Source organism: Rhinolophus ferrumequinum, chromosome 19 (assembly GCF_004115265.2).
Source record: "Rhinolophus ferrumequinum isolate MPI-CBG mRhiFer1 chromosome 19, mRhiFer1_v1.p, whole genome shotgun sequence".
NCBI lineage: Eukaryota > Metazoa > Chordata > Mammalia > Chiroptera > Rhinolophidae > Rhinolophus > Rhinolophus ferrumequinum.
In genome coordinates, this window is record NC_046302.1 from 30,138,552 (window position 1) to 30,159,872 (window position 21,321).

Genomic DNA, 21,321 nt, shown 5'->3' on the forward strand with positions numbered 1-21,321 from the left:
CAGAAGGAAGAAAATAATCAATAGAAATCAGAAAAGCGATAGAAAAAAACAATGAAATCAGAAGCTGATTGTTTGAAAGGATCAATAAAATCGACACATGCCTTGCCAGACTGACCAGCAAAAGGGAAAAAAGACACAGATTACCAATGTCAGGTATAAGAGAGAAGGAGATTGCTATTGTCAATAAAAGGATGATAAGGAATATTACGAACAACTTTATGATCATACATTTAACAACTTAGATGAAATGGAGAAATTTCTTGAAAGATGCAAATTACCAAAGCTCATTCAAGAAGAAAAATATAATCAAATAGCCCAATATTAATCAAAGAAATTGAATTCATAGTTGAAAACCTTCCAACAACAACAAAAATCTTCCAGGCCCATGTGGCTTAACTGGAGAATTTTGCCAAACATTTAAGGAATAAATAATACCAAGTCTACACAAACTCATTCTGAAAGTAGAAAAGGAGGGAATGCTTCCAACTTATGAGGTCGGCATTGCCTCAATGTGAACCTCATTGCAAGAAAACAACAGATTGATGTTCCTCATGAATATAGATGCAGAAATCCCCAACAAAATATTAACAGTCATTCTGAGCTAACTTCTTTTTCTATGAATACTTAATCCCTACTTTAAAAAAATGATTGTTTTGACTATAGCACCAAGTACTAAAACCTTAACAATCAGAACACAACTAGCTATAATCCTCATTCACATGAACCAGAAGCCATGATAGGTTGCTAGTAACGAAAGGAGACTCAGACTGTGATATTGTGAATCCATTTAACATACATGTCTGCTTGTCTTCTGATGGTATGTAAGCAAGAAAGTCTAATGCAAGCCTTATTATCTTATAAAGTGGTACTCGCTCTTCTAATGCTGTTCCTGGACAGGAGAAATCTACTTCTCTTCGTGGTATATGTAGGCCCATGCTTGCATCTGATAGCTTTATTTGCATTTCTTAGTAGTGGTACTGGCAAAAACAGTTTGTTTCTCCGGGATATGAGAATTCTGAGATGTTAGCTGTGGAAACTGGCAGAAGTGATTGCCCCAGGGACCTGGGTTCTAATACAGGGATGATGCAGTTCATTCTGTTTGTTTATTACTCATGTCTTTCAAGGCCATGTAAACACTTTAGAGGTCAGCCTGAGAATCACTCGGGCCTCATTTCTTAGGGTCCCTGATGAATTTGATGTTCTATTTGGGGATAGTTGATTCCTTTGGCGTTTTCCCAGCTCTTTGTTTTTAGGAAGGTGATATATTTTCTCTTAACCAAAACTCTCCATAATTACCAAGTAACTATGGACTGTATATTGTATGTCGAGGTGGTGGATTCCATGGCGGTCAAACATTAAGGCGGCTCTGTGGTTACACACCAGCCGCCACACACCAACACCACAGAATCCTGCCTCTGCTACTTACTAGCTGTGTGTGTAGGTTGTGAGTCTGGAGGGGCCTGCCCTGTCCAAAGAGCTGAAAGAACACCAGAGTGCAGCACAGTGAGGAAGGGGGTTCAGGGCTACATGGCGAAGGCCTAGATGGGCCATGCAAAGGATTTTGGATTTCATTCTCAGTGCAGCCAGCAGCCACTGAAGGGTTTAAATGGGAGCAGTGATGTCATCAGGTGAACATTTTCCCCCGACCCGTCTGGCCTTGATCTGGAGAGTGCATGGAAGGAGTGCGAGGTGTCTGTAGGGGGCTCTTGGGGAACCTGTGGCCGTGCAAATGCTGAGTGCCACATACCCTGTATCGTTTAGAATCCCTTTCAGATGGGAGCCTGTTCACTTCCAGAGCTGCCATGCAAAGCGAGCTATCCTTCTCATAACCAGACTTCTGCCAGCTCTTGCAGAGCTGTTTGTTCCATGCCCTTCCACTCAAGTCCATGCCACTCGCATGTGGCTTTGCCCATGATCCCCATAGGGTGGCCGGCCACCAGCATGACATTGCTTTGAACTCTTTTATTCTATTTAAAATATTTTAAGTGATTTTGCATTCCACTCCATTATATCAGTGTTTGATATAATAGAAAAACTGTTGTCCTCTAAATCTATTACCCTGATTTTACAGACGGGAAATCCAAGGCTTAGAGAGGTAAAGTACTTTGCCCAAGGTCACATAGCTAGTAGGGGGGTGACACTGAGCTTGAAATGCCCGCTGTTTGCCTCGTCTTTGCTCCTTCTAAGTCCCCGATTATGCCCCCAGTGCCTAGAACACTGCCCAGCAGGTGCTCAAGAATATGTGTTGGATGATTTATTTTGGGGTGCTCTGACATCTGGTGTTAGGAACCCAGTCCTAGACACCTGACCTACCTGAGTGAAGACTAAGGTTGGGTTCTGGGTAACTGAGCAGAACCCATGCTCCCAAGTGTCCTGCGTATACCAGAAGAGCTAGACTCTCTCTTCCCTCAAAGTGCTTTCAGCTCTTTGTAATGAGATCCCAAACTGATGAGATGGTGTGCTCATCTGTTTGTCGTGCTGCTTTGTGATCTCTGGAGGACAGGTCCTGGGTCCAGTTCAACTCCTTATTCACAAGGCCTGTCCTGAATAGTACATGGTAAGTGTGACCAACTGAACAGTGGGGTTGTAGAAGTTGGCAGGAGTCTTCAGCCAGAGAATATCAAGGTCGGGCTCCTGCATCTGCTTTGCTCAGAGCCAGGACCCATCCTTGAACATGAGTGAGAGCTCAGGTACAGGCAGAGCTAAGGCTAGGTTTCTGTCAAGAGGACCGTCATCAAGGGAGCCAGCCAGTCCTGAGAGCCGTGCTGTCCTTGGGTGACCATCAAACCCCACGGAAAAGGAGACACCTAGAGCTTTCTGAGCCCAGCAGCAGAAAGCAGGATGGTGCACAGGCGGTATGGCAAGGAAGGAGGGAAGTAGAAGGATCAATTCTGTTTCGACGGTGTTAATTTTCTGCATATAATTTGCCGTCAAGTGTAATAGTTTATGAATAGCTGGATATAGAGATCTGGAGAGAGGGAGGGTGGGGGCTGAAGGTGCAAATGTGGGCGTTATTCTCTACAACTCACATCCCTACACTTTCTTACCATCTGTAACAGCCCAGACTGTTTTTTGCACTGTTTGGAGGTAAGGTCTGTCTCCTAACTGAAATGGATTCTGTTCACTTACCTTTCCAGTGGCAATTCTATAATTGTTCACATCCTTTCTGTGTTTTGCCATCTGTTGAGTCAATTTAATTAATTTTATATGTTTTTTTCTTTATTTCAGAAAAACTGTACAACTCCAGTGGACGAGATTTAAGAAGGGCCCTTTTCTCCTTGAAACAGATATTTCAGGTAAAAAAAAAAAAAAGTGCTCTTAGCTTCTGTTTTTGTATTGCTTGTGGAATGAGAAACAGACAAGTATATACCTTTTATTGATTACAGAAAGGTCTCTTTAGATTACAATGTGAAGTAGGTCATCATACCAGTTTAGAGTATTTTCACGCTGTCAAATATTTCGAACATAAGTAAAGACAACTTTAACAAATCATAGTATTTTTCCATATTTACTTCAGATTTTTTAAAAGACCAACATTCTACAGATTAGTTGAAGTCTTGTGTTCTGCTCCCCAATGCCAACCATCAGCCATCTTCTCCCCCGCCTCCAACCCCAGGTTCCTTCTCTACTGATTGTTGACTTGGGTGTTTATCATGTAATGTATGTTGCCTTACTAATGGTGAATATTCACCAGTGATATGTTATAGTCTTTTGTATTAACTTTATTTATATATATATGTTATAATGCTTCAACTTACTGAGAGCGGGATAGATATAGGCATGACTGGTGTTGCTCTCTGAGTGAATATTCCATTGTGTGAATGAAGCACAGGTTGCTTTGTTCATTCTTCTGTTGGAAGACACTTTGGTTTATTTCCAGTGTTTTGCTGTTATAAACCATGCTGCTAGGACCTGCCCCTGTATACACGTGCAGGTGTCTCTCTTGGGTTCCATCTATCCTTCTCTCCTAAGCCTTCGCTCTGTCCCTGCCCTGAGAAAGTCATGAGGTTAGTGAAAAGGGCTAGGACACATGTGCAGGTGGGCTCCCAGACTGTCACCCATATGAGACTGCAGAGGACACAGGCGACGCCAGGGGAGGACGACGAGGCTGCTATGCCTGGGCAGGATCAGGTGATGGCTTCATGGAGAAGATGACATTCGTACTGAGCCTGTGTCCGTGTGGGTTCATCATTCTTTCCCTTACGATTTTAGATACTAGGGTACATTCCACTTTTCTTCGGTTTCCATCTTACCCACATCCTTAAAAGATTTTCTTTGTCAGTAATAGTTCTAGCCATCGTGGCAGTCCCCTTCATGGGTGTCTTCCTGCCGGAGAAGAAATAGGCAAAAAGGCAGGCTAACAGTCCATCTCATCTGCATGTTGTGCTCCCTTGCTTCCTTCAACTTGTTCAGTCACGCCCTCATGTTTTTCCCAGACAGAGTCCCTTCTCAGTGTAAACATTTCAGGAGACAAGTCCTATTTTCTTCCTTTCCTCTTCTTCTGACTGCTACAGGTGTAAACCTGTCACCTCACTGCGCTCAGCGGGCACCTCTCAGAAATGCCCTCAGGTTTGGGGTCTACCTCGGTTCAGGCCATTTCTTCTGGAGACATTGCAACAGCTATTCATGGGCACTGCCTGTTTGGTCCTCCCCAATCCAATCCATTCTCCAGCTTCCCAGCAGAAGGGTTGGAGGATGATATTCTCTTGCTGGTTCCACACAGCCCTCTGGATTACATTTGGATTTTTCAGGATAACACGGAGGCCCTTCTGGACCTGTCTTCTGCACACACCTTGTTGTCCTTGGCTGAATCTTAAGTTCCACCCATGATTGCATTTTGGGAGCAAGCTGTGCCCTCTCTCTTCCATATCTTTGTCCCTGGACCTATTGCTTCTACCCCAGAATGCCTTGCCACCCCACATCCACCCTCCATGTCTCTCAGTTTCCTCCCGATATCTCCTCCTGCCAGAGAGCCTTTCCCTGAAGTAAAGGACCCCTCACCGCAGTCAGGGTCCCTCCAAATACCTCTGATGTCCTCTGTGCTTATCTCTAGTATAGAACTTAAGATACTTCAGGACACTTGTCTGAGTCCAGTGGTCTGGGAGCTCCCTGGGTTCCAGTGCTGGCTTTTTGACGCCTTGCACAGTGTCTGGTGCCACTTGGAAGCAACAGATGAATGGACTGGGTGAACTGAGTGGCCTTCTAGCAGACGTCTGTCTGCAGCCTTCCTTGTCTCAAATTTAGTAAATGCTTCACTGACTAGTGATGTGTCTCAAAGTTCGACTTCCCGTGTGTCCATCTGCATCTCTCTGTTCCGCAGCTGAGCAAAACAAAACTTCCTTCACCCTCCATTACATGCTTCTCTGGAACTCACATCTCCAACGGTTCCTGTGTCACCAGAAGGCCACGCCCAAGCTTCTTTGCACCCTAACTTATTTAGTCTCTCTGTCCACCTGCTGTTTCCATTGTTCAGCTTCCACTTCTTTCAAAACCTGTGTTTGCCTCATTGGTGGTATCCAGTCGATGGCAGAACCACACAGAGAAGAGCTATTCTAAGTGACTTTAAAACACTGTAATTTGCGCATCTTGAGTAAGATGTACCCTAAGAACAAAAAGAACCACACATGCACACAAAATCCACTGTTTACAGTAATCATATCGGTGGTGGTAGTGTTAGTATTGCTATTCTGAGACTGGAGTGTGTATGTGTGTGATGTCCCCATTTTGTCATTCTTAGAGTTCTTAGGGATTAGGATTCTTGGCATGTGGGAGAGAGAAGATAGAAAGGTAGAAGACACTAAAAACTCTTTATTGTTGAATTGGGAGAAACAGACTGAACCCATGATGTATATTATTTTAACAAACAAACAAGCAAATGAGCATATTTCTAGCTTTATTTATGGAAGAGACTAGAAGCAGTGATCAACCCATTAGTAAAAAACACAGCTAATGCCAAGTTTGTGGTCTTAAAATACTGAAAGGAACCAGAGCTATGTGGAATAGCTGATTCCAAGTCTGGAGTAGGAAATGGGTAAAATAAACTTGGAACATCTTATATAGATAGCAAGGAAGCTATCAAATACTTCTAGGATTATTGCCAAAATAACTGAAGCATGTTGAAGAATCTCACTGGCTGGCCAAAGATAGAACAATGAAAGTAAGCCTCAATAAGGATGATAATTACAATGAATTAAAACACATTTAGTAAATTTGCATTGATGAGTTGATACTGAATACTAGAAAAAAACCTAATGGATTGGTCACCCTTGGAAGATACTAGCAAACCAGCTCATTATTTTGAAAATGGGTAAAGTTTAAGAATGTCATCTTTATCTTGCCTTTTCCTATGTGAATTTTAAGATAATCAAACAGTAGTGGAGGGGAAGTTTTTTTTTTATAAAAATATTCTAGCTGATGAGTGAGAAGGAGTGATACAATTAGAATATCATGATTTTGCCACCCCTAATGAATTAATGGAGGTAGGTGTTGAACATCCAGTGCTGCTGATGTGAAGGAAATGACATACAACCAGGTTTTATGTGCTTCCTCATGGAAATACACCCTGCCATCAATGATGTGGTCCAGTCAACAAAATTAACCCTGGATTCGATCATGCCTTTACGTGCAGTAATCAATTTATAAATGACCTAGGATTGAGGCATGTGTTAATTTACAGCACAGAAGTGTAATCAGTAAGACGCAGACTGTGGGCTGCTCTGCAGGACAAATGACCTAGTTTCTTCAACATATAAATTTCAAGGACAAAAAGAGAAGGATTAAAAGACATGTAAAAGTTATATCAACTAATTGCCACATATGGATCTTATTCGGATCCTAATACAAATTGTAAAAAACAGTATTTATGAAACAGTTAGAAACTTGGTCACTGACTGGACATTTGATAACATAAGAAAGTATTAATTTATTTTATTCTGAGTACATAATTTTAAAAAGAGTTCCTATTTTGGAGATACATATTGAAATACTTATGGATTAAATGATGTGATGTCTGGCCTTTGCTTCAAATTAATATTACAGCAGACAGGGTGGGATGATAGGTGAAACAGGATTGATATGAGTCGATTGGCACCAGGGGTTCACTAAATTATTCTGTCTTCTTTTGTATATATTTAAAGTTTTCCATGGTGAAAAAGTTAAAAAAAAATAAAGTAAAATAAACATATTTAGGGTCTTGTTTCACATCCCCTCACCAAGCCTGTTCTGTAGTGTTCGCTCTCTGAATTCTCAGAGACACTATTTCTACTATTTATTCATCAAACAAATATTTTTGAGCAGCAGGCTTTGTCAGCACTATATAGGCAAGGAAGAAGGTGTGTGCTATCAGAAGTTTATAACCTGTTTGGAAGATCACCCACGTGTGCACAAAACAGCTGTTAAGAGCAAGGATACATTGAGAATTGAATGGATTACACAAGCTGCAAGCTGTCTGGGACCTAGATCACCTTTCACACCCATGAGCCTGCCTCTCCATCATCTCTTGTGTTGTCTAGATGTGGAGGTTGTTTTTGGAACTAGACTTGTAAGGGAGTAAAAAAAAGTAACGAGAGCCGTTGGTCGTTTGGATCGAGTTGAATATTCTTTGACTAACAGGCATTCAAAAAATGATCAAAGGTTAATGCATGGTTATTATAGAAAATTCTGAAATGCAGTGATAATCACTTATCAGTTAGTGTTAACATTTTGATTTCATTCTACTCCGTGTTTCCCCGAAAATACGATTGGGTCTTATATTAATTTTTGTTCCAAAAGACGCATTAGGGCTTATGTTCAGGAGATGTCATCCAATATCATGCTAGGGCTTATTTTCTGGTTAGGTCTTATTTTCAGGGAAACACAGTAGTCAGAAACCAATCTTTTAAAAACCACTTATTAGTGCCTATATATATTTAGGATATGTGTTTAAAATCTAATACATTGCCAATTTGGAAGATACTGTCCACATTTATCATCCATAAATTTCTATTTCCTAAGTGCCTTATCTACATATGTGCATTCATTTTAGTTAAGGTTCTGAATTATTTTTATAAACACTGTGTCCTCTGTCCAATGTGTTTTCCAGCTACCTTTGCCAGACAGTCAACTCTATGCTATATTAATATTAGTGATTAGCTTGAGTGGTTTCTTGAGAGCTTGTTCTCACTTTTTCACCATGAAGTCATGTGTGAATCCAGTTTTAGTTAAAGTAATAAACATTTGTTACATGCTTGGAAAAACTTTCTGACTAGACATGAGCTCATCTAAATGTTCACTTTTCACATATGCTGGTGGAAAAGGATATGGATGGAGAGAGAATTATTTTTTATTTCCTTTATACATGTGAGTGTAAAGTAATTTTCCAAAAACTCATGATATTGTCCCATTTTCTCTTGCTTTCCAAAGCCATGATTATCTTAAAGTCTGAGTTAACACAGCTGTCTCTCATTACCTTCAGGGCACAAGCATCTTTCTCCCTCCCCCCAGTGCCCTCTGAACATGGAGAGGAGAGTGCTTTCTTGGTTCAAAGAGAGCTTTTCCCTGGCCTGCCCACATTTAGCTCGTGCTCCATCCATATAATTGGAAAATGCCATAAAATCCAAATGAGGGGCTGATTTCACAGAGAGACTAGAGAAATATGCCAGTTTGTCTAAATTATTTTTTCTCTTTTGGAGCTAAATCCTGGTTGCTGACCATTCCTGTAAGGATACTCTTTCATTATTCCATTAAGCTTTCTACTATTTACATCACTGAGGGTTTTTTCTTTTATATTTTTATTTTTTATTTTTGCTCTGTTGTTATAATTGAGGAGGAATGTTCCAGCCTTATCCTACTTGCATTTTAGACAAGGCACTGTCCAACTGAGGAAATCTCCTGAAACAGTAGTGGAAAAATCCCTCTTCTAGAGCTCTGTAGAAGTGGCTACTACAGAAGAATGACTGGGTTTGGGGCTGGCCGGACGTTAGGTGATGTTGGCCAACGTTTTGCCGTTCTTGAGTCTTTATCTGTAAAGAGAAGGTAGGATTAGATCAGTGGTTCTTGAACTGGTTGGACTTCAGGATTTCCTAGGGAATTTGATAGCAAAGGCTGGGCCACACCCCTAGAAATTCTGGTTAAATCCATCCCGGGAAGCTCCTGCTTCCTATTCCTTTTTAAAGCTCCCAGGTGATCCTAGCATGACGGAGTCCGGGCTGAGACCCATCTGAGCACCTTTGAATCACCTGGAGGGCTTGGTGAGCACAGGGCGCTAGGCCCCACAGTAGTTTCTTCTCTAGTAAGTCAGGGGTGGGGTAGGGTAGTTTGCATTTTTAATAAGTTCCCAGACACTTTTGCCACCCATGGGTCTGGAGACCTCTCTTTGTGAATCTCCAAGTAGACCCCTGAGGTTCCTTTCCTGCCTTCTGTGATCAGGTCTGCAGGCCGACCAAAGTGGCTTTTTTGATGGGTGGTGTGGCTGCCCCAGATACACAGCTGTCCAGTCCTGCTCTCTGCCTCCTGCTGGTCCTGCAAGCAGCACAAGTCAGGAGGTGAAGAGACTGCTTCCTTACTTCCTGATACCATTTGTAAGACTTTTGGAAGCACCATCTCTAAGGACTATCTTTTGGAACACACGAGTAGCTTTGAATCTCTCACTTGATGGTCTGCACTGCTATTGAGTGTTTCCTGTTAAACCCAGTGAGCTGCATGTGGCCAGTCCCTGGGGAAGCGGAGCCTGGTGATTATTGAAGAATGAAAAACAGAACACTATAAATATTTCTGATAGGGGATTCGGTTGCTTTATCTTTATTAGATTGCCCAGAAGGCAATAATTGGTCTTTGGCAAACAACAATGTGAAGACTGGTTGTAAAATTCCTCTGGCAACAGTTAAGATGCTTCATTTGAATAAAGCAGAACAATCTTTAGGATTTGGTCTGGCTTCAAAGGCTTGTGCATAGTTTTAACAGCATAGCCTGGATGGAGGATGGACTGGGACATGTATTTGAAGTTTTCTTTTTTTTTTTCTCCCCTTTCCTGCCAGGATGACAAAGACTTGGTGCATGAATTTGTAGTGGCTGAAGGTCTGACGTGTTTGATCAAGGTGGGAGCGGAGGCAGACCAGAATTATCAGAACTACATCCTGAGGGGTAAGTCGTGATGGGCCATGCAGCGGCCAGCCCCTGCTACGATACAGGTCTGGGGTTCCCTCCAGGAACTTCAATACTGAAAGCTTTTTAAAAGATTTAGATTAAGGAATAAGGTGATGAAACCATCCTGTAGCAAAAGATGAAAACTTCATCAGGTTTTATCAATTTTTACTAATTAATGATAAGGTAATTTTACTGACTCATATGAAATCTCTTCTGGTTATTAAGAAAAAACAATGTATGATGCCCTAGGTTCTTTATAATTTCTTTCATTTGGTGAGGAAGGAGACTCACTAAGTGAGCTTGGGTCAAGCCTGCATTTCAGCGAAAGCCACCCCAAACCAAAAAGGCCCATTCATTTCCTGGGAAAAGAATTTTCCCCAACTTGAGTTATGACCAGGAGTGCTTGTCAGAAGCGCATATTCCTCACCAGGTCCTCCTATTCCTGACTCGGTAGGTCTGGGCTGCACCCAGGAATATGCATTATAAAAAGTGATTCTGATAGCTACCTCTGTAATTTCATTTTTTATAAAGCAATGCACGTGTGACATTTCAAGCACTGATTACTGTTCCAGTTCATAAAGTTAATGCTCTTTCCTAGTTATAGTTTTTCTGTGTACCTTTATATAAATACTGATTTTATTTGAGCCTGTAAGAAAACAAAATAAAACAAGAACCCCTGTGAATAACAAGGCAGAAATTATTAGGTTGGACCATATGAAATTGCTATCAACAGTTTTGACCTATAAAAGGAGAAATTTAATATAGTTTAATATTATCTCCATTTTGCAGCTGAAAAGTTTGAGACTCAAAGAGGTGGAGCATTTGCCTAATAGAGGCACTTTCTCTAATGTGCAGTCAAGCAGGGGCTATTTCCAGGCCTTGGGGTACCTCAAGGCTGATGAAGTTTCTCTTCCCCCTTCTGCATGTGTGCCTGTTACCCCACAACTCCATGTTCTGTGTTCGTGTAAGAAATAAAAAAACAAAACAAAACAACTCTCCTTTTCCTTTGGATGAAGAGAAAATACATGAAACGTGTGATTTAATATCAAGTGCCTATGGTTAGTAGAAAGAGACAGGCAAAATGAAACAGTCTCCTACAGTTCCTGTTGTTTTCACTCTTAGAAGGTGCCTTATATTCTGCATTGCTACCCAGGGCATTGAACTCTGAGTCTGTCTCAGCTTTTCCCTACTCCTCGAGAGCCACTGTAACAGAAGGCAAAAGCGAAAGAGAAAACTTAGGGCTCATTTAAAAAAATTTTTTTAAGGATATAATTTCAAGTCAATGTTAGCTTTTTCCATTCATTTTGATAAATGCTGAATATGTGTGTGTGAGTGAGTTTCCCAGCCTCTATGTTTTTTGAGTCCATGATGTTTGGTGAGGTTGGGGAGTTGCCTCCCTTTGTTGACCTTCATTCTTTTCCTGGGCATATGGTAGATCCACATTACAGGTTGTTAGTAGAGAGCCTCTATTGATGAATTTTATGATTTCTATTCTCAATATAATTTAAAAATTTATATAGAAAGTTTTGTGGTATGTGTAGACAAAGTAACCATAAACTGTCCGGCCATGCTGCGTCCAAATGCAGCTGTCTTTCTGTGTCTGAAGTGATGGTGCAAACCCTGATTCTCGTCCTCATAGTCCATTTATACTGGTCCAACACTTCAAATAGGGAAGGCACAGAAATCAGGGTGGCAGACCTTCCTCTGGTTTATTTTCCAAGTCACTTATAATATGGATGTTCATAAGCTGAACCATATGGAAGGAAATATGCCTAAGATAGCCTAATTCTGAATAGTGGGTCCAAACTAACAATACATATTTTTTGTTATGTTTAAAGTATACATCATTTTAACTTTACAAAAAGAGGTCTTCTCCAGTGAGAGTGCACATTAAAATCCACACGCGCACCCACACACCTCTGTAGAATTAATATTATAACCATCTACGTGTTTATCTTTATTCTTCCAACCCTTATCTGTGAGTGTACATGTGCATTTTTATAGAGTAATCATGAGTGTAAACATCTACAATCAAGACTGGGAAGAGGGTGAGGACCCTCCCAGCTGTGGTCAGCCCCCTTTTATCAGGAAGGTAAAATTCTTGTCAGAAGCCCCCTGCATACTTCCCCTGGATTAGAACTGGGTCATGACCACTGTAGCTGCAAGGGAGGCTGGCAGAGTGAGCATAGTAAGTCCTCACATAACATCGTCGCTAGGTTCTTGGAATAGCGGTGAAATGATATATAACGAAACCAGTTTTACTATAGACTAATTGATATAAACGAGAGATAAGTTCCTATGTCATCTTATGAACATTATAACAAAACAACATTGAAGAAAACAATTTTATTCAAGGACCTGCTATATTTGGTTTCCTGGACTCTAAGGGGAGACAGCAAGACAGAAAGGCATGACTTTGGACCTGAGGGTTACCAGTGCCTGCCACATAGAGGGAGTTAGGAAGAAAAAACTCAGCCCAGCTGAGAAAGCCTTTTAGTAAACACCAAAGTGGTGGCCTGGTTGGAGGGAGTGAGGGCCCCCCTGCTGCTGAAGAAATGGTTGTGCAGGGGGCAGAATAAGCTTAATGGCTGCACAAGATCCCAAATGGTAAATGGTGTGAATTGTCCTTCCTGGCAATGAAAGATGGTATTGACATAAAATAACTTCAGCGACGCACTCTACATTAGTGAGTGCTTATCATGAAGCTTACACGGGTTTATTAATTTGCAGTGTTCTGATCTGTACCAGAAAGGTGCCAAAGGCCATTACCAACTGTTTAAGAATCAGGATGCCCAAGTACAACCAGGGGAGAGCCCTGTCAATCACCTGCTGCTCCTCTGGCTGTGTAGAAAATGCCCCTGAGGTAAGACCCTCACGGTAGACAGCTCTTGCTAGCGTGAGGAGAATCCACATTTCCACTGCCGTCACCTGGCCCTTGACTTCAGATTTTGCTTTTCCATTAGTGTCCATTTGTTGGAAGCCAGAAGGCTTACCATGTGTTACCTGGAAAACGAGCTAGTGCTTACTCCCGTTCAGGTTACGATAGGGCATCCTGCTTTCCATATATAGAGGTGCCTTTGCATGCCTGCCCCACTTCAGCCAAGTCTCAGAAGACTCGGGGCAACCAGGGCACTCTGTGCAAACACCAGCACATTTTGATGTATTTAACCAAAACCTGTGCCAGGAAAGTACCTTCTGAGGGCTGTAAATGATAGATTTTTAGGGGTATGACTTTTGTGTTTTTATACAAGGAAACTATCATTTTTCCTAGCCCACATGTTGAATCACCCTTTCCTGACTCTGAAAAGCTTATCATGTAGGCTTTTTTAGGTTGTGATCAACTGCTGGTAGCCAGTAGACATTTATAATCAAGGACAACCTTTGAATTGCCTCTTTACTTTTCCAACCATATTTTAACCGTATTACCTTGGGTAAGGTATGGTGAAGCCAGATGCAGATCAAAAGAGAGAAACTGGAAAGAGTTTCAGTTTTGTAACTCCCAGTTTCCTGGAGGAAAACACAGCATGCTACCCAGGGCTACTCAGAGCCAACATGGGGTCCTCACGAGGCGGCACCTTTGTTGTGGTTGCCACGGGGTAAGCAGGTTTACGATTGGCTAGTAATTTTAGCGGGTCCTGGAGTATAGTCTATCCATGGTTGTCTGTTCCCTGGCCCTTTGTCATTAGGGTTCAAATGTCATGGCCTGGAGTGTGAGAGCCCAACATGGCTGGTGGTTGGGGGCATGGACCGGAGGCGCTATTGGAGAAGGGTGACTGATGGACTTCTAGTCAGAGCCACACCAATGGATCATGATGGTATTTAAAAAAAACTGTATTATATACCTAGTAAGAAATAAAGCAGGCATCTCTGGATGTTATCAAAACAACAACAACAAACTTTATTACAAACTGTAATTCCGGTGGGTTGTCAAAGTGCTGTGGAGGAGTGTGCCTTCATGAGATTATCTCAGGAGCTCTACTCTGTGCAAGTCTCCAGATCCACAGGAAACAGTGCATTTGGAGAACGCTGTGCTTCTCACATCTGCTTTTAGAACTCATTTAATCTATCTTTAGTTTTGCACTCAGCCCTCTGTCAGCTCTTCTTTTAAGGCCCAGGAATCTGTAGAGAATGTATCTGCTATAAAGATCGGTTTTGAGTTAACGGGGTAGTCAAGTGCTCTCCAAAAATGTGAGCCGGCTGCTGGGAAGAGGTCTGAAATGTACAACATGCAGAAATAATATTTATCTGGCTTATTTTTCTTGGCTGGTTACAGCTAATGATCTAAAGTTGTTCTTTTTCTTTCTTTCTTTCTTTTTTTTTTTCATGATAGCCAGGATTTAATATAAATCTACGATGGCATTTGTACTTCACAATTATTCTTATTGAACTAGGACCTAGAGTGGTATATTCCTGGGAACATAAACTCTCTGCACACACACTGAGCCTTCACTGTGGGCCCTGCCGCTCAATCACAGGGATGTGACAATGGAATCAAGATACAGCCCTGCCTTGGCGAAGCCCCTGGAAGGGGCTGTGCACGGCCCACATTATGTATTGTAGCACATGTCTTAATATGCTTTGAAATCGCGTATAGGTGATATGCTTTTGGGAAGAGAGAAAGAGATAAGTAGAAATCAGTGAGACCAGCCACTTTTCTGGCTATACCTCAAGGGAAGTTGCCTCTTAAGGGGTAGTTTTACATTGAGACCTTTGATTTGATCCTTTCACCTAAAGCAAACTATCCATTAATCAGAAAACACCACCTCAGTCATCATCAGAGCTGGATAAGATCATAGAACCTCTTTAGCTCAACCTTTTCATTTGAAGAGAAAACTGCAGATATTTTGTTTGCCCCCATAGTGTGTTTTAACAATTTTTTAAATGGTTGTCAACATTAAAAGTGGGAGATTTAATACAGATTTTAGACTTTGGAAAAACTGCAACCTGAGAATTTCAGTGCCTTGCCAAATATCACTTAACTATATTCCACTATAGGAAAAAAAATGCCTTGCATATTAAGGCGTCTCTTAACAAGGATCAGGACTTCTGGACAGATGGTTTCTGTCGGCATCTAAATTCACCAGGAACAGAAATATTACAGACAGCATAGAGAGATTTTACAATGTTAGAAGGCAGTGGTACAAAATGATCAAATGATAATTAAACCAACATCCTTCACCTCAGAACAACTTAAGTGCTTGTATTTTGGCATTTCAGAGCAAAGGAGGAGAGCAAAGGTTGGGTTCAGATTGTAGACAGGGGCCCAAACTAGCCCCAAAGTGAGGAGATGGGAGCAGAAGAGGGGAGCTGCTTACTTCCTGAGCTGAGGTCAGGTCCTGGGTTATCATGGTTCCCACTGAACGGTCTGGCCTGACTGTCGTGTATCCCCTGACTGGTCCTGGGGTGCACCTGACTGGCTTGGAGGAAACTTCTTCTTCTGCCTCTTTCTGGGAGCTTTCTGTGCTTGGTGAGGACTTCAGGGATTAATCATTGTGCCCCATGGCCCGGCTTTGGCATGGATAACGCCAATGCACAAACGTCCTAGTGGCGTCTGTCACCAGGCCCAGGGGAATTGAAGCTAGTGTCGAGGATGGAGTCCTTCCTCATTTGATGCCTTTCCTTTTGCTGAGCTGGTATGACAGGGGGAATCCCAGCAGGGAATCCTGTTGGCCAGCACACATGGGCAGTCTGTGGCACCAAATTGAACCAGCAGGTATTTCGTTTGCCCAATGTAGTGTGTTAAAAGATTTTGAAATAATTATGAACATTTAAAAATTGAGAGATTTAACATAAAAATACTGGCTTCTTCTGAAAAAAGTGAAAGCTTGAGCCAACACAGGGTCCTCATTGCTGTGTGACCACAATTAGCCAGAGTTGGAAGAAGCTGCTCCCTTCCCATAAGGCGTGTGGGCTGTTGCCCACAGTCCCCACTGCTCCCTTTTGTGTCACCCCTGGGTTGCTCCACTTATTTTGTTGCCTCTGTGCCTCATAGGCATATAAGTTTGAAACCTCTGGCTAATGACATCACGGTCTGTGGAATGAGAATTACAGTTATCTGAAGTAGAAGAGCCTGGCTTTATTTTAGCTGGACATAAGTTGTGATGTCATTGCTACTTTGAGACCTTGGTTCTCAAGTCCCACGCAAATACATTTTTTATCCTCCTCCGACCCTGGCATTTCTCAGGATGTGAAAAGCTCAGCACTGTCTTCTGCGTCCTCCCCTCCCCAAGCGCTTACGTGATCATCAAAGGGTAGACATCCTGTCACCACATGGACAGTGAGTGGTGTCCGATAGTCTGAATAGCCAAGCTTGGGAAACAGGCCAGGAGGAGGCGGGGCTGCTGACTGAGGCGAGAGCATGTTGACAAGATTCCTGTTGGAAATGGGCTTACGTTGGGTGAACTTGTAACGCGTTAGCAGTGAGGCTGTCGTCACAACTCTAAATTGTGAGTCTCAGAAACCACAACAGAAAGTCCTTAGGGTCCACTTGTCAAAGGAGAGGTCCAGTGTCAAGGGGTCAAGACCAGTGGAATAAAGGTGGCCTAAGATAGACACATCCGAAAGAAAACTGCCTAAAAACTGAGTTATGTGACTATTTTTCTTAAAACAGAAATTACCTTTATCATTTTTTTCTTAGTGTGTACTTTGTGAACACACAATTGTCTGAAAAGTAAACAACATAAAAAGGAAGAACATGAAAATCACCCACGATACATCTCAACAAAGATGAGCACCATTTTCTACACACACATACACATGCTTGCTTTGTGCTTGCCTTTTACAAAAATGAAATGTTCTTTAAATAGGTTGTCAGCCATGTTTCCTGGAAGGTAATGGTTCGAAAGCATGGATTTTGGAAGCTGGCTTCGTGACATCACCTAGACCTTGGCATGTTATTTAACGTCTTTAAAAGTAACTTCCTCACCTATAAAAAGAGAGATAATATATACTGTGCAGGAGTGTTGTAAAGATGGAAGGGATCATAGAAAGGTCTAAACAAAGTAGGGAATTGTAGCTAGGACAGTTATTTTCTGTAATAATCAGTGCTATCAATGCTGTCACCACCTATTATGGGCTGGATTGTGCACCCCTAAAATTTATATGTTGCCGTCCTAAGCCCCTAATACCTCAGAATAAGCCTGTATTTGAAGATAGGGCCTTAAAGAGGTAATTGTGTTAAAAGGAGGTCATTGGGTCCTGATCTAGCGTGACTGGTGTCCTTATAAGAAAAAGAGGTTAAGATACAGACCTAGGCAGGGGTAGATTTTGTGAAGACACAGGGTGCAGATGGTCATTACAGGCCAAAGAGAGAGGTGTCAGGAGAAACCAACCCTGCCAACACTTTGTCCTTGGACTTGCAGCCTCCAGAACTGTGAGAAATAAATATCTGTCGCTTGTACCCACAGTCTGTGGTATTTGTTATGGCAGCCCTAGCAGACTGGTACACCATCCTTGCACAAAACTCTCTGGGAATTATTCGGATGTTATCTAGGGCGGAAGTCCTGGAGATAGTTTTTGAGTTAGAAGGTATGTACATTTTCGTCTTGTTTTGGATTGAATAATTGCCCTCCAGAAAGGATGTGTGAATTTATATTCTCACCAGTGGTCTCCATTTGTGCTCATTTACTCCAGGCCTGGGGTGATTATTCTTCATAATGTTTATCATTCCTCGTCATTAGGGCTTACGTGTTCTTGCCAATGAACTTAATAGTCATTTAAATAAAGTGGTTTGTAATTTTGGTTGTCATTGCATTAAATTTGTCAATTAATTTGGGAAGAATTGACATCTGTATTTGAAAATTAAAAACTATTGCTTGCATGCACTTCCGTGTCCTGGGACAAACCCTTTTCAAGGATATGTTTTCTATCTAACTCTTGGAGACAATATCCATTTCCTTCTCTTTTATTACAGTATTTTATGTATATTTCCCCACGGTGTTTATGTATTTATTTTTTCTTGTTTGTTCATTTTTGAATTGGGCCTGATATTTACCACTTGGCAATGTGAGAGGATTCTCATGGGTCCTTTTCCTGTTTATTTTGTAAATTTGGTTTGGGAATGTCATCTCCCAAGAACGATCTTTCTCACCCTCCTTGAACGTGTTTTGCTTCAATCAGGGAGCACTGTGTGTCTTGGGGCCCGGGTTCCTTAGATGTGGCAACCATTTGGCTAACAGAGTAAGGCTCATATGTGAAGTCCTTTTTTTCCCTGAGTGAGAGTTAGCCTCCTCTTCCTCTGTATTTCCATGTTTGAAACTCTTCCTTTGAGGATTTGGACTAGTAGCATGCCTGGTGGAGACTTGGTCTCTCAATTCTGGGCATTCACCAGCTGTGGCTTGTGGACTGGGGAGGGCTGGAGAAACTGGGCCACTCTAGGCGGGGGACGTGGTCTTCATGTTTTGTTTGTTTGTTTGTTTTTCCCCCATAGTTGTCGAAACCTCTGCTTTTGGCATCTCATGTTCTCTGTGCCCTGGTATGTCTGACCTCGGCTTGACCTTTCTGTTTACCCACTTGGCATGCTGTCGGGGATATGGCCACCAGGTTGAACCAGCCACAAACCTGCTGAGGATTTGGTCATGGACAAGAAAGCCACAGCCCGCCCTGCTTGGGGAGGGAGGCTGAGTCACTCTTGCTGTTGCTGTTGGTTCATGGTGACCAAAATGGTACCTCTGAGTGTGCCGAGTGTTCCATCTGTGGCCCCTCGTGCTGCCACTCCATCCTCACCCTGCATCAGACCTGCACCCCTCTTTTTTTAATTAAAGTTTATTGTGGTGACAATTGTTAGTAAAGTTACATAGGTTTCAGGTGTACAACTCTGTAATACATCATCTATATCTCACGTAGTGCGTTCACCACCCAGAGTCAGTTCTCTTTCCATCACCATATATTAGACCCTGTTTACCCTCTTCTACAGCCCCCCTCTCCCCTTACCTTCTGGTAACCCCTAAACTATTGTCTATGTCTATGAGTTTTTGTTCCTTCATTTGTTTGTCTTGTTCTTTTGTTGTTTTCGGTTTTATATACCTCATATCAGTGAATCATATGGTTCCCTACTTTTTCTGTCTGACTCATTTTGCTTAGCATTTAAAAACTGGGTCAGAGAATAGCTGAGAGCTGTGTACATGTATCTTTCCTCTTTCAGCCTATTCAGCCACAGGAGCTAAAAATGGGCTCAGGCTGGGGTAGTTCATGTCTCTCCCTTGGCCTGCTCAGGCAATGGGATACTGTGGACTTGCCCAACTTTTCTCATTACTTTCTGCAGCACTGCATTTCCCAGGATGCAGAACTGGGTGCTGGGCCCCATGTTCCACATTGGCCTGCTATAGTCTCTGGTGTGTCCAGATGGATCCTCAGAGTCAGTGGTGTGTGGTTGGCCACCCCTTGTCTCAGGGCTTGTGGAATCTCTTCTCCATTTAATGTTTCTCATAGGTCATTTGGGTAGATTGGTAGGAAGATGGCTTGGAGATTTCTTGTTGCGCTGCCATTTTTTCTCGAAGTGCCAAATTATCTGACTCATCATTGCTTGTGGTCTGTGCCCTGACATACCCTCAGTCTGCAGTGCTATGTGCAGGAATGCAGTGGGTCAGGTGGGCGAGGAGCTCCTGCCAGAGGAAGCAGGAAGGGCCAGAGCCAGGTCCTGACCTTTGAAGAGGGCAAAGTGCTTTTCGTTTTTCTTCAGGTTCTCAGGTGAGAGGAAAATGCTGGGATAGACCATAGGTGAGGTAGACGGCATATAGGACCCTGAGCGCCTCACCACATTTGGCAGCAATTCTAACTCTAGGTGGATACTTCCAGCTTTAAACATGATTTTGATTTTCCCCCTTACCCCCTCAAGGTATTTTTTTCCTATAATTAAAGCGTGCTTGTTTGTTGATAACTTTGGCTTATGATTAATAAGCCTTTTCTTTCAAGTTTTAATTTTTCTAAAATAGAAATCAATTATGAATACTGTTGAACATAGCAAGCATTATGTAATGATAGAATACTTCATGTAGAGCTGTCTTTATAAAGCAATACACAACTAGGTCTGCCTTGCAAACTGTGTCTAGCGTGGAGCATCATCAGACCAAATCATGTAAAAGGCTGATATTTGACCATGTTTTACCTACAGAAATGGCAAAGTCACTATAATTTAATCTTAACTTGACTCGTTCATAGACTGATTAGATACTTCTTTAAATTTCACCTTGCATTCTATATAGAGTCACATCCCTCCAGAAATTCAGACCGGTTTGCAGACCACCCCCCGCTACCTGACCCCCCCAAAAAAAACCACAAGAAAACAGCAACAACAACCCCTGTATTTTGTACAGTCTTACCGCTGAGCACTTCAACTTAAAAAGCCATTCGCGTCCCTGTCAGTCACAGCCAAAGAGATTTCTCCAGAATTTTCACCTCCACTAGAAGCTTCCGTCTCCTTTTTTTTTTTTATCTGAGACAAGAGGGAATAAAGAAAAACAGAGTTATTTGGCTATTGCTACATGTGGAATTTTCCACCAACAACTCTCATTGCTGTGTGTTTGTCAGGAATTTTTCCCACGTTATTTGTACAAAGATGAACCTCTTTCCTTTGTCCTTTGCTCACTGCTCAGGAGACTTTTCCAAAGGATCTGCGGACTTAGGTGTACCTGGAATCACAATCATTAATTCCTTGGCTATAACTTTATCTCACACAGGGTCTTCTTTTATAGGGCTTCTACTTACTAATCCAAGTTTATAATAGAACAGAATGTCTTAAGCCAATTTTAAACCTAATCCCAAACATGGATTAAAACTATTTTCTTGACTGGGATTTCCTGGGGGAAATGTCAGTTGCTGTGTTCATAGATTCCTACGTTTTGGAGTTTTGAGGGCTCTTGGTAGACTGGGCCAGCCTTCCTGCAATGTCCCAGAACTTCAGAGCCAGCTGTGTCCTGGGTATCCCCAATGCACCATGTCCAAACCTCAACCGCAGTCAGCACCTCAACAGCTGCTTCAGTCATCATCTCTGTGCAGAACACAATCCTCCATCACATTCAAGTCAGCTACCTGGGGGTCTCCTAGACCCCTCTCTCTCTTTCTGTTATTACCTACCACCAAATTCGAGCTTCTCTGTCCCTCGCTCCCTTTCACGTCCTTAGATCTCTTTTCATTCCCGGTTCTAGTTTTTGAGTTCAGGTCATCATTTTTTCCTTCCTAACCTCTACCAGTCTCCTAATT

The 21,321-nt window shown here is 42.2% G+C and overlaps 1 protein-coding gene across 13 annotated transcripts in view; it reads left to right on the top strand.

The window, feature by feature from the left end:
* The window catches only part of FHOD3 (formin homology 2 domain containing 3), a 436,559-nt gene that overhangs the window by 182,034 nt on the left and 233,204 nt on the right, over positions 1-21,321 (top strand). For all 13 annotated transcript variants that reach the window (XM_033087594.1, XM_033087595.1, XM_033087598.1 and 10 more), the window contains 2 exons: positions 3,229-3,296; positions 10,014-10,119. In XM_033087594.1, the coding sequence (XP_032943485.1) occupies positions 3,229-3,296; positions 10,014-10,119 (174 nt within the window). The remainder of the gene's footprint in view (positions 1-3,228; positions 3,297-10,013; positions 10,120-21,321) is intronic.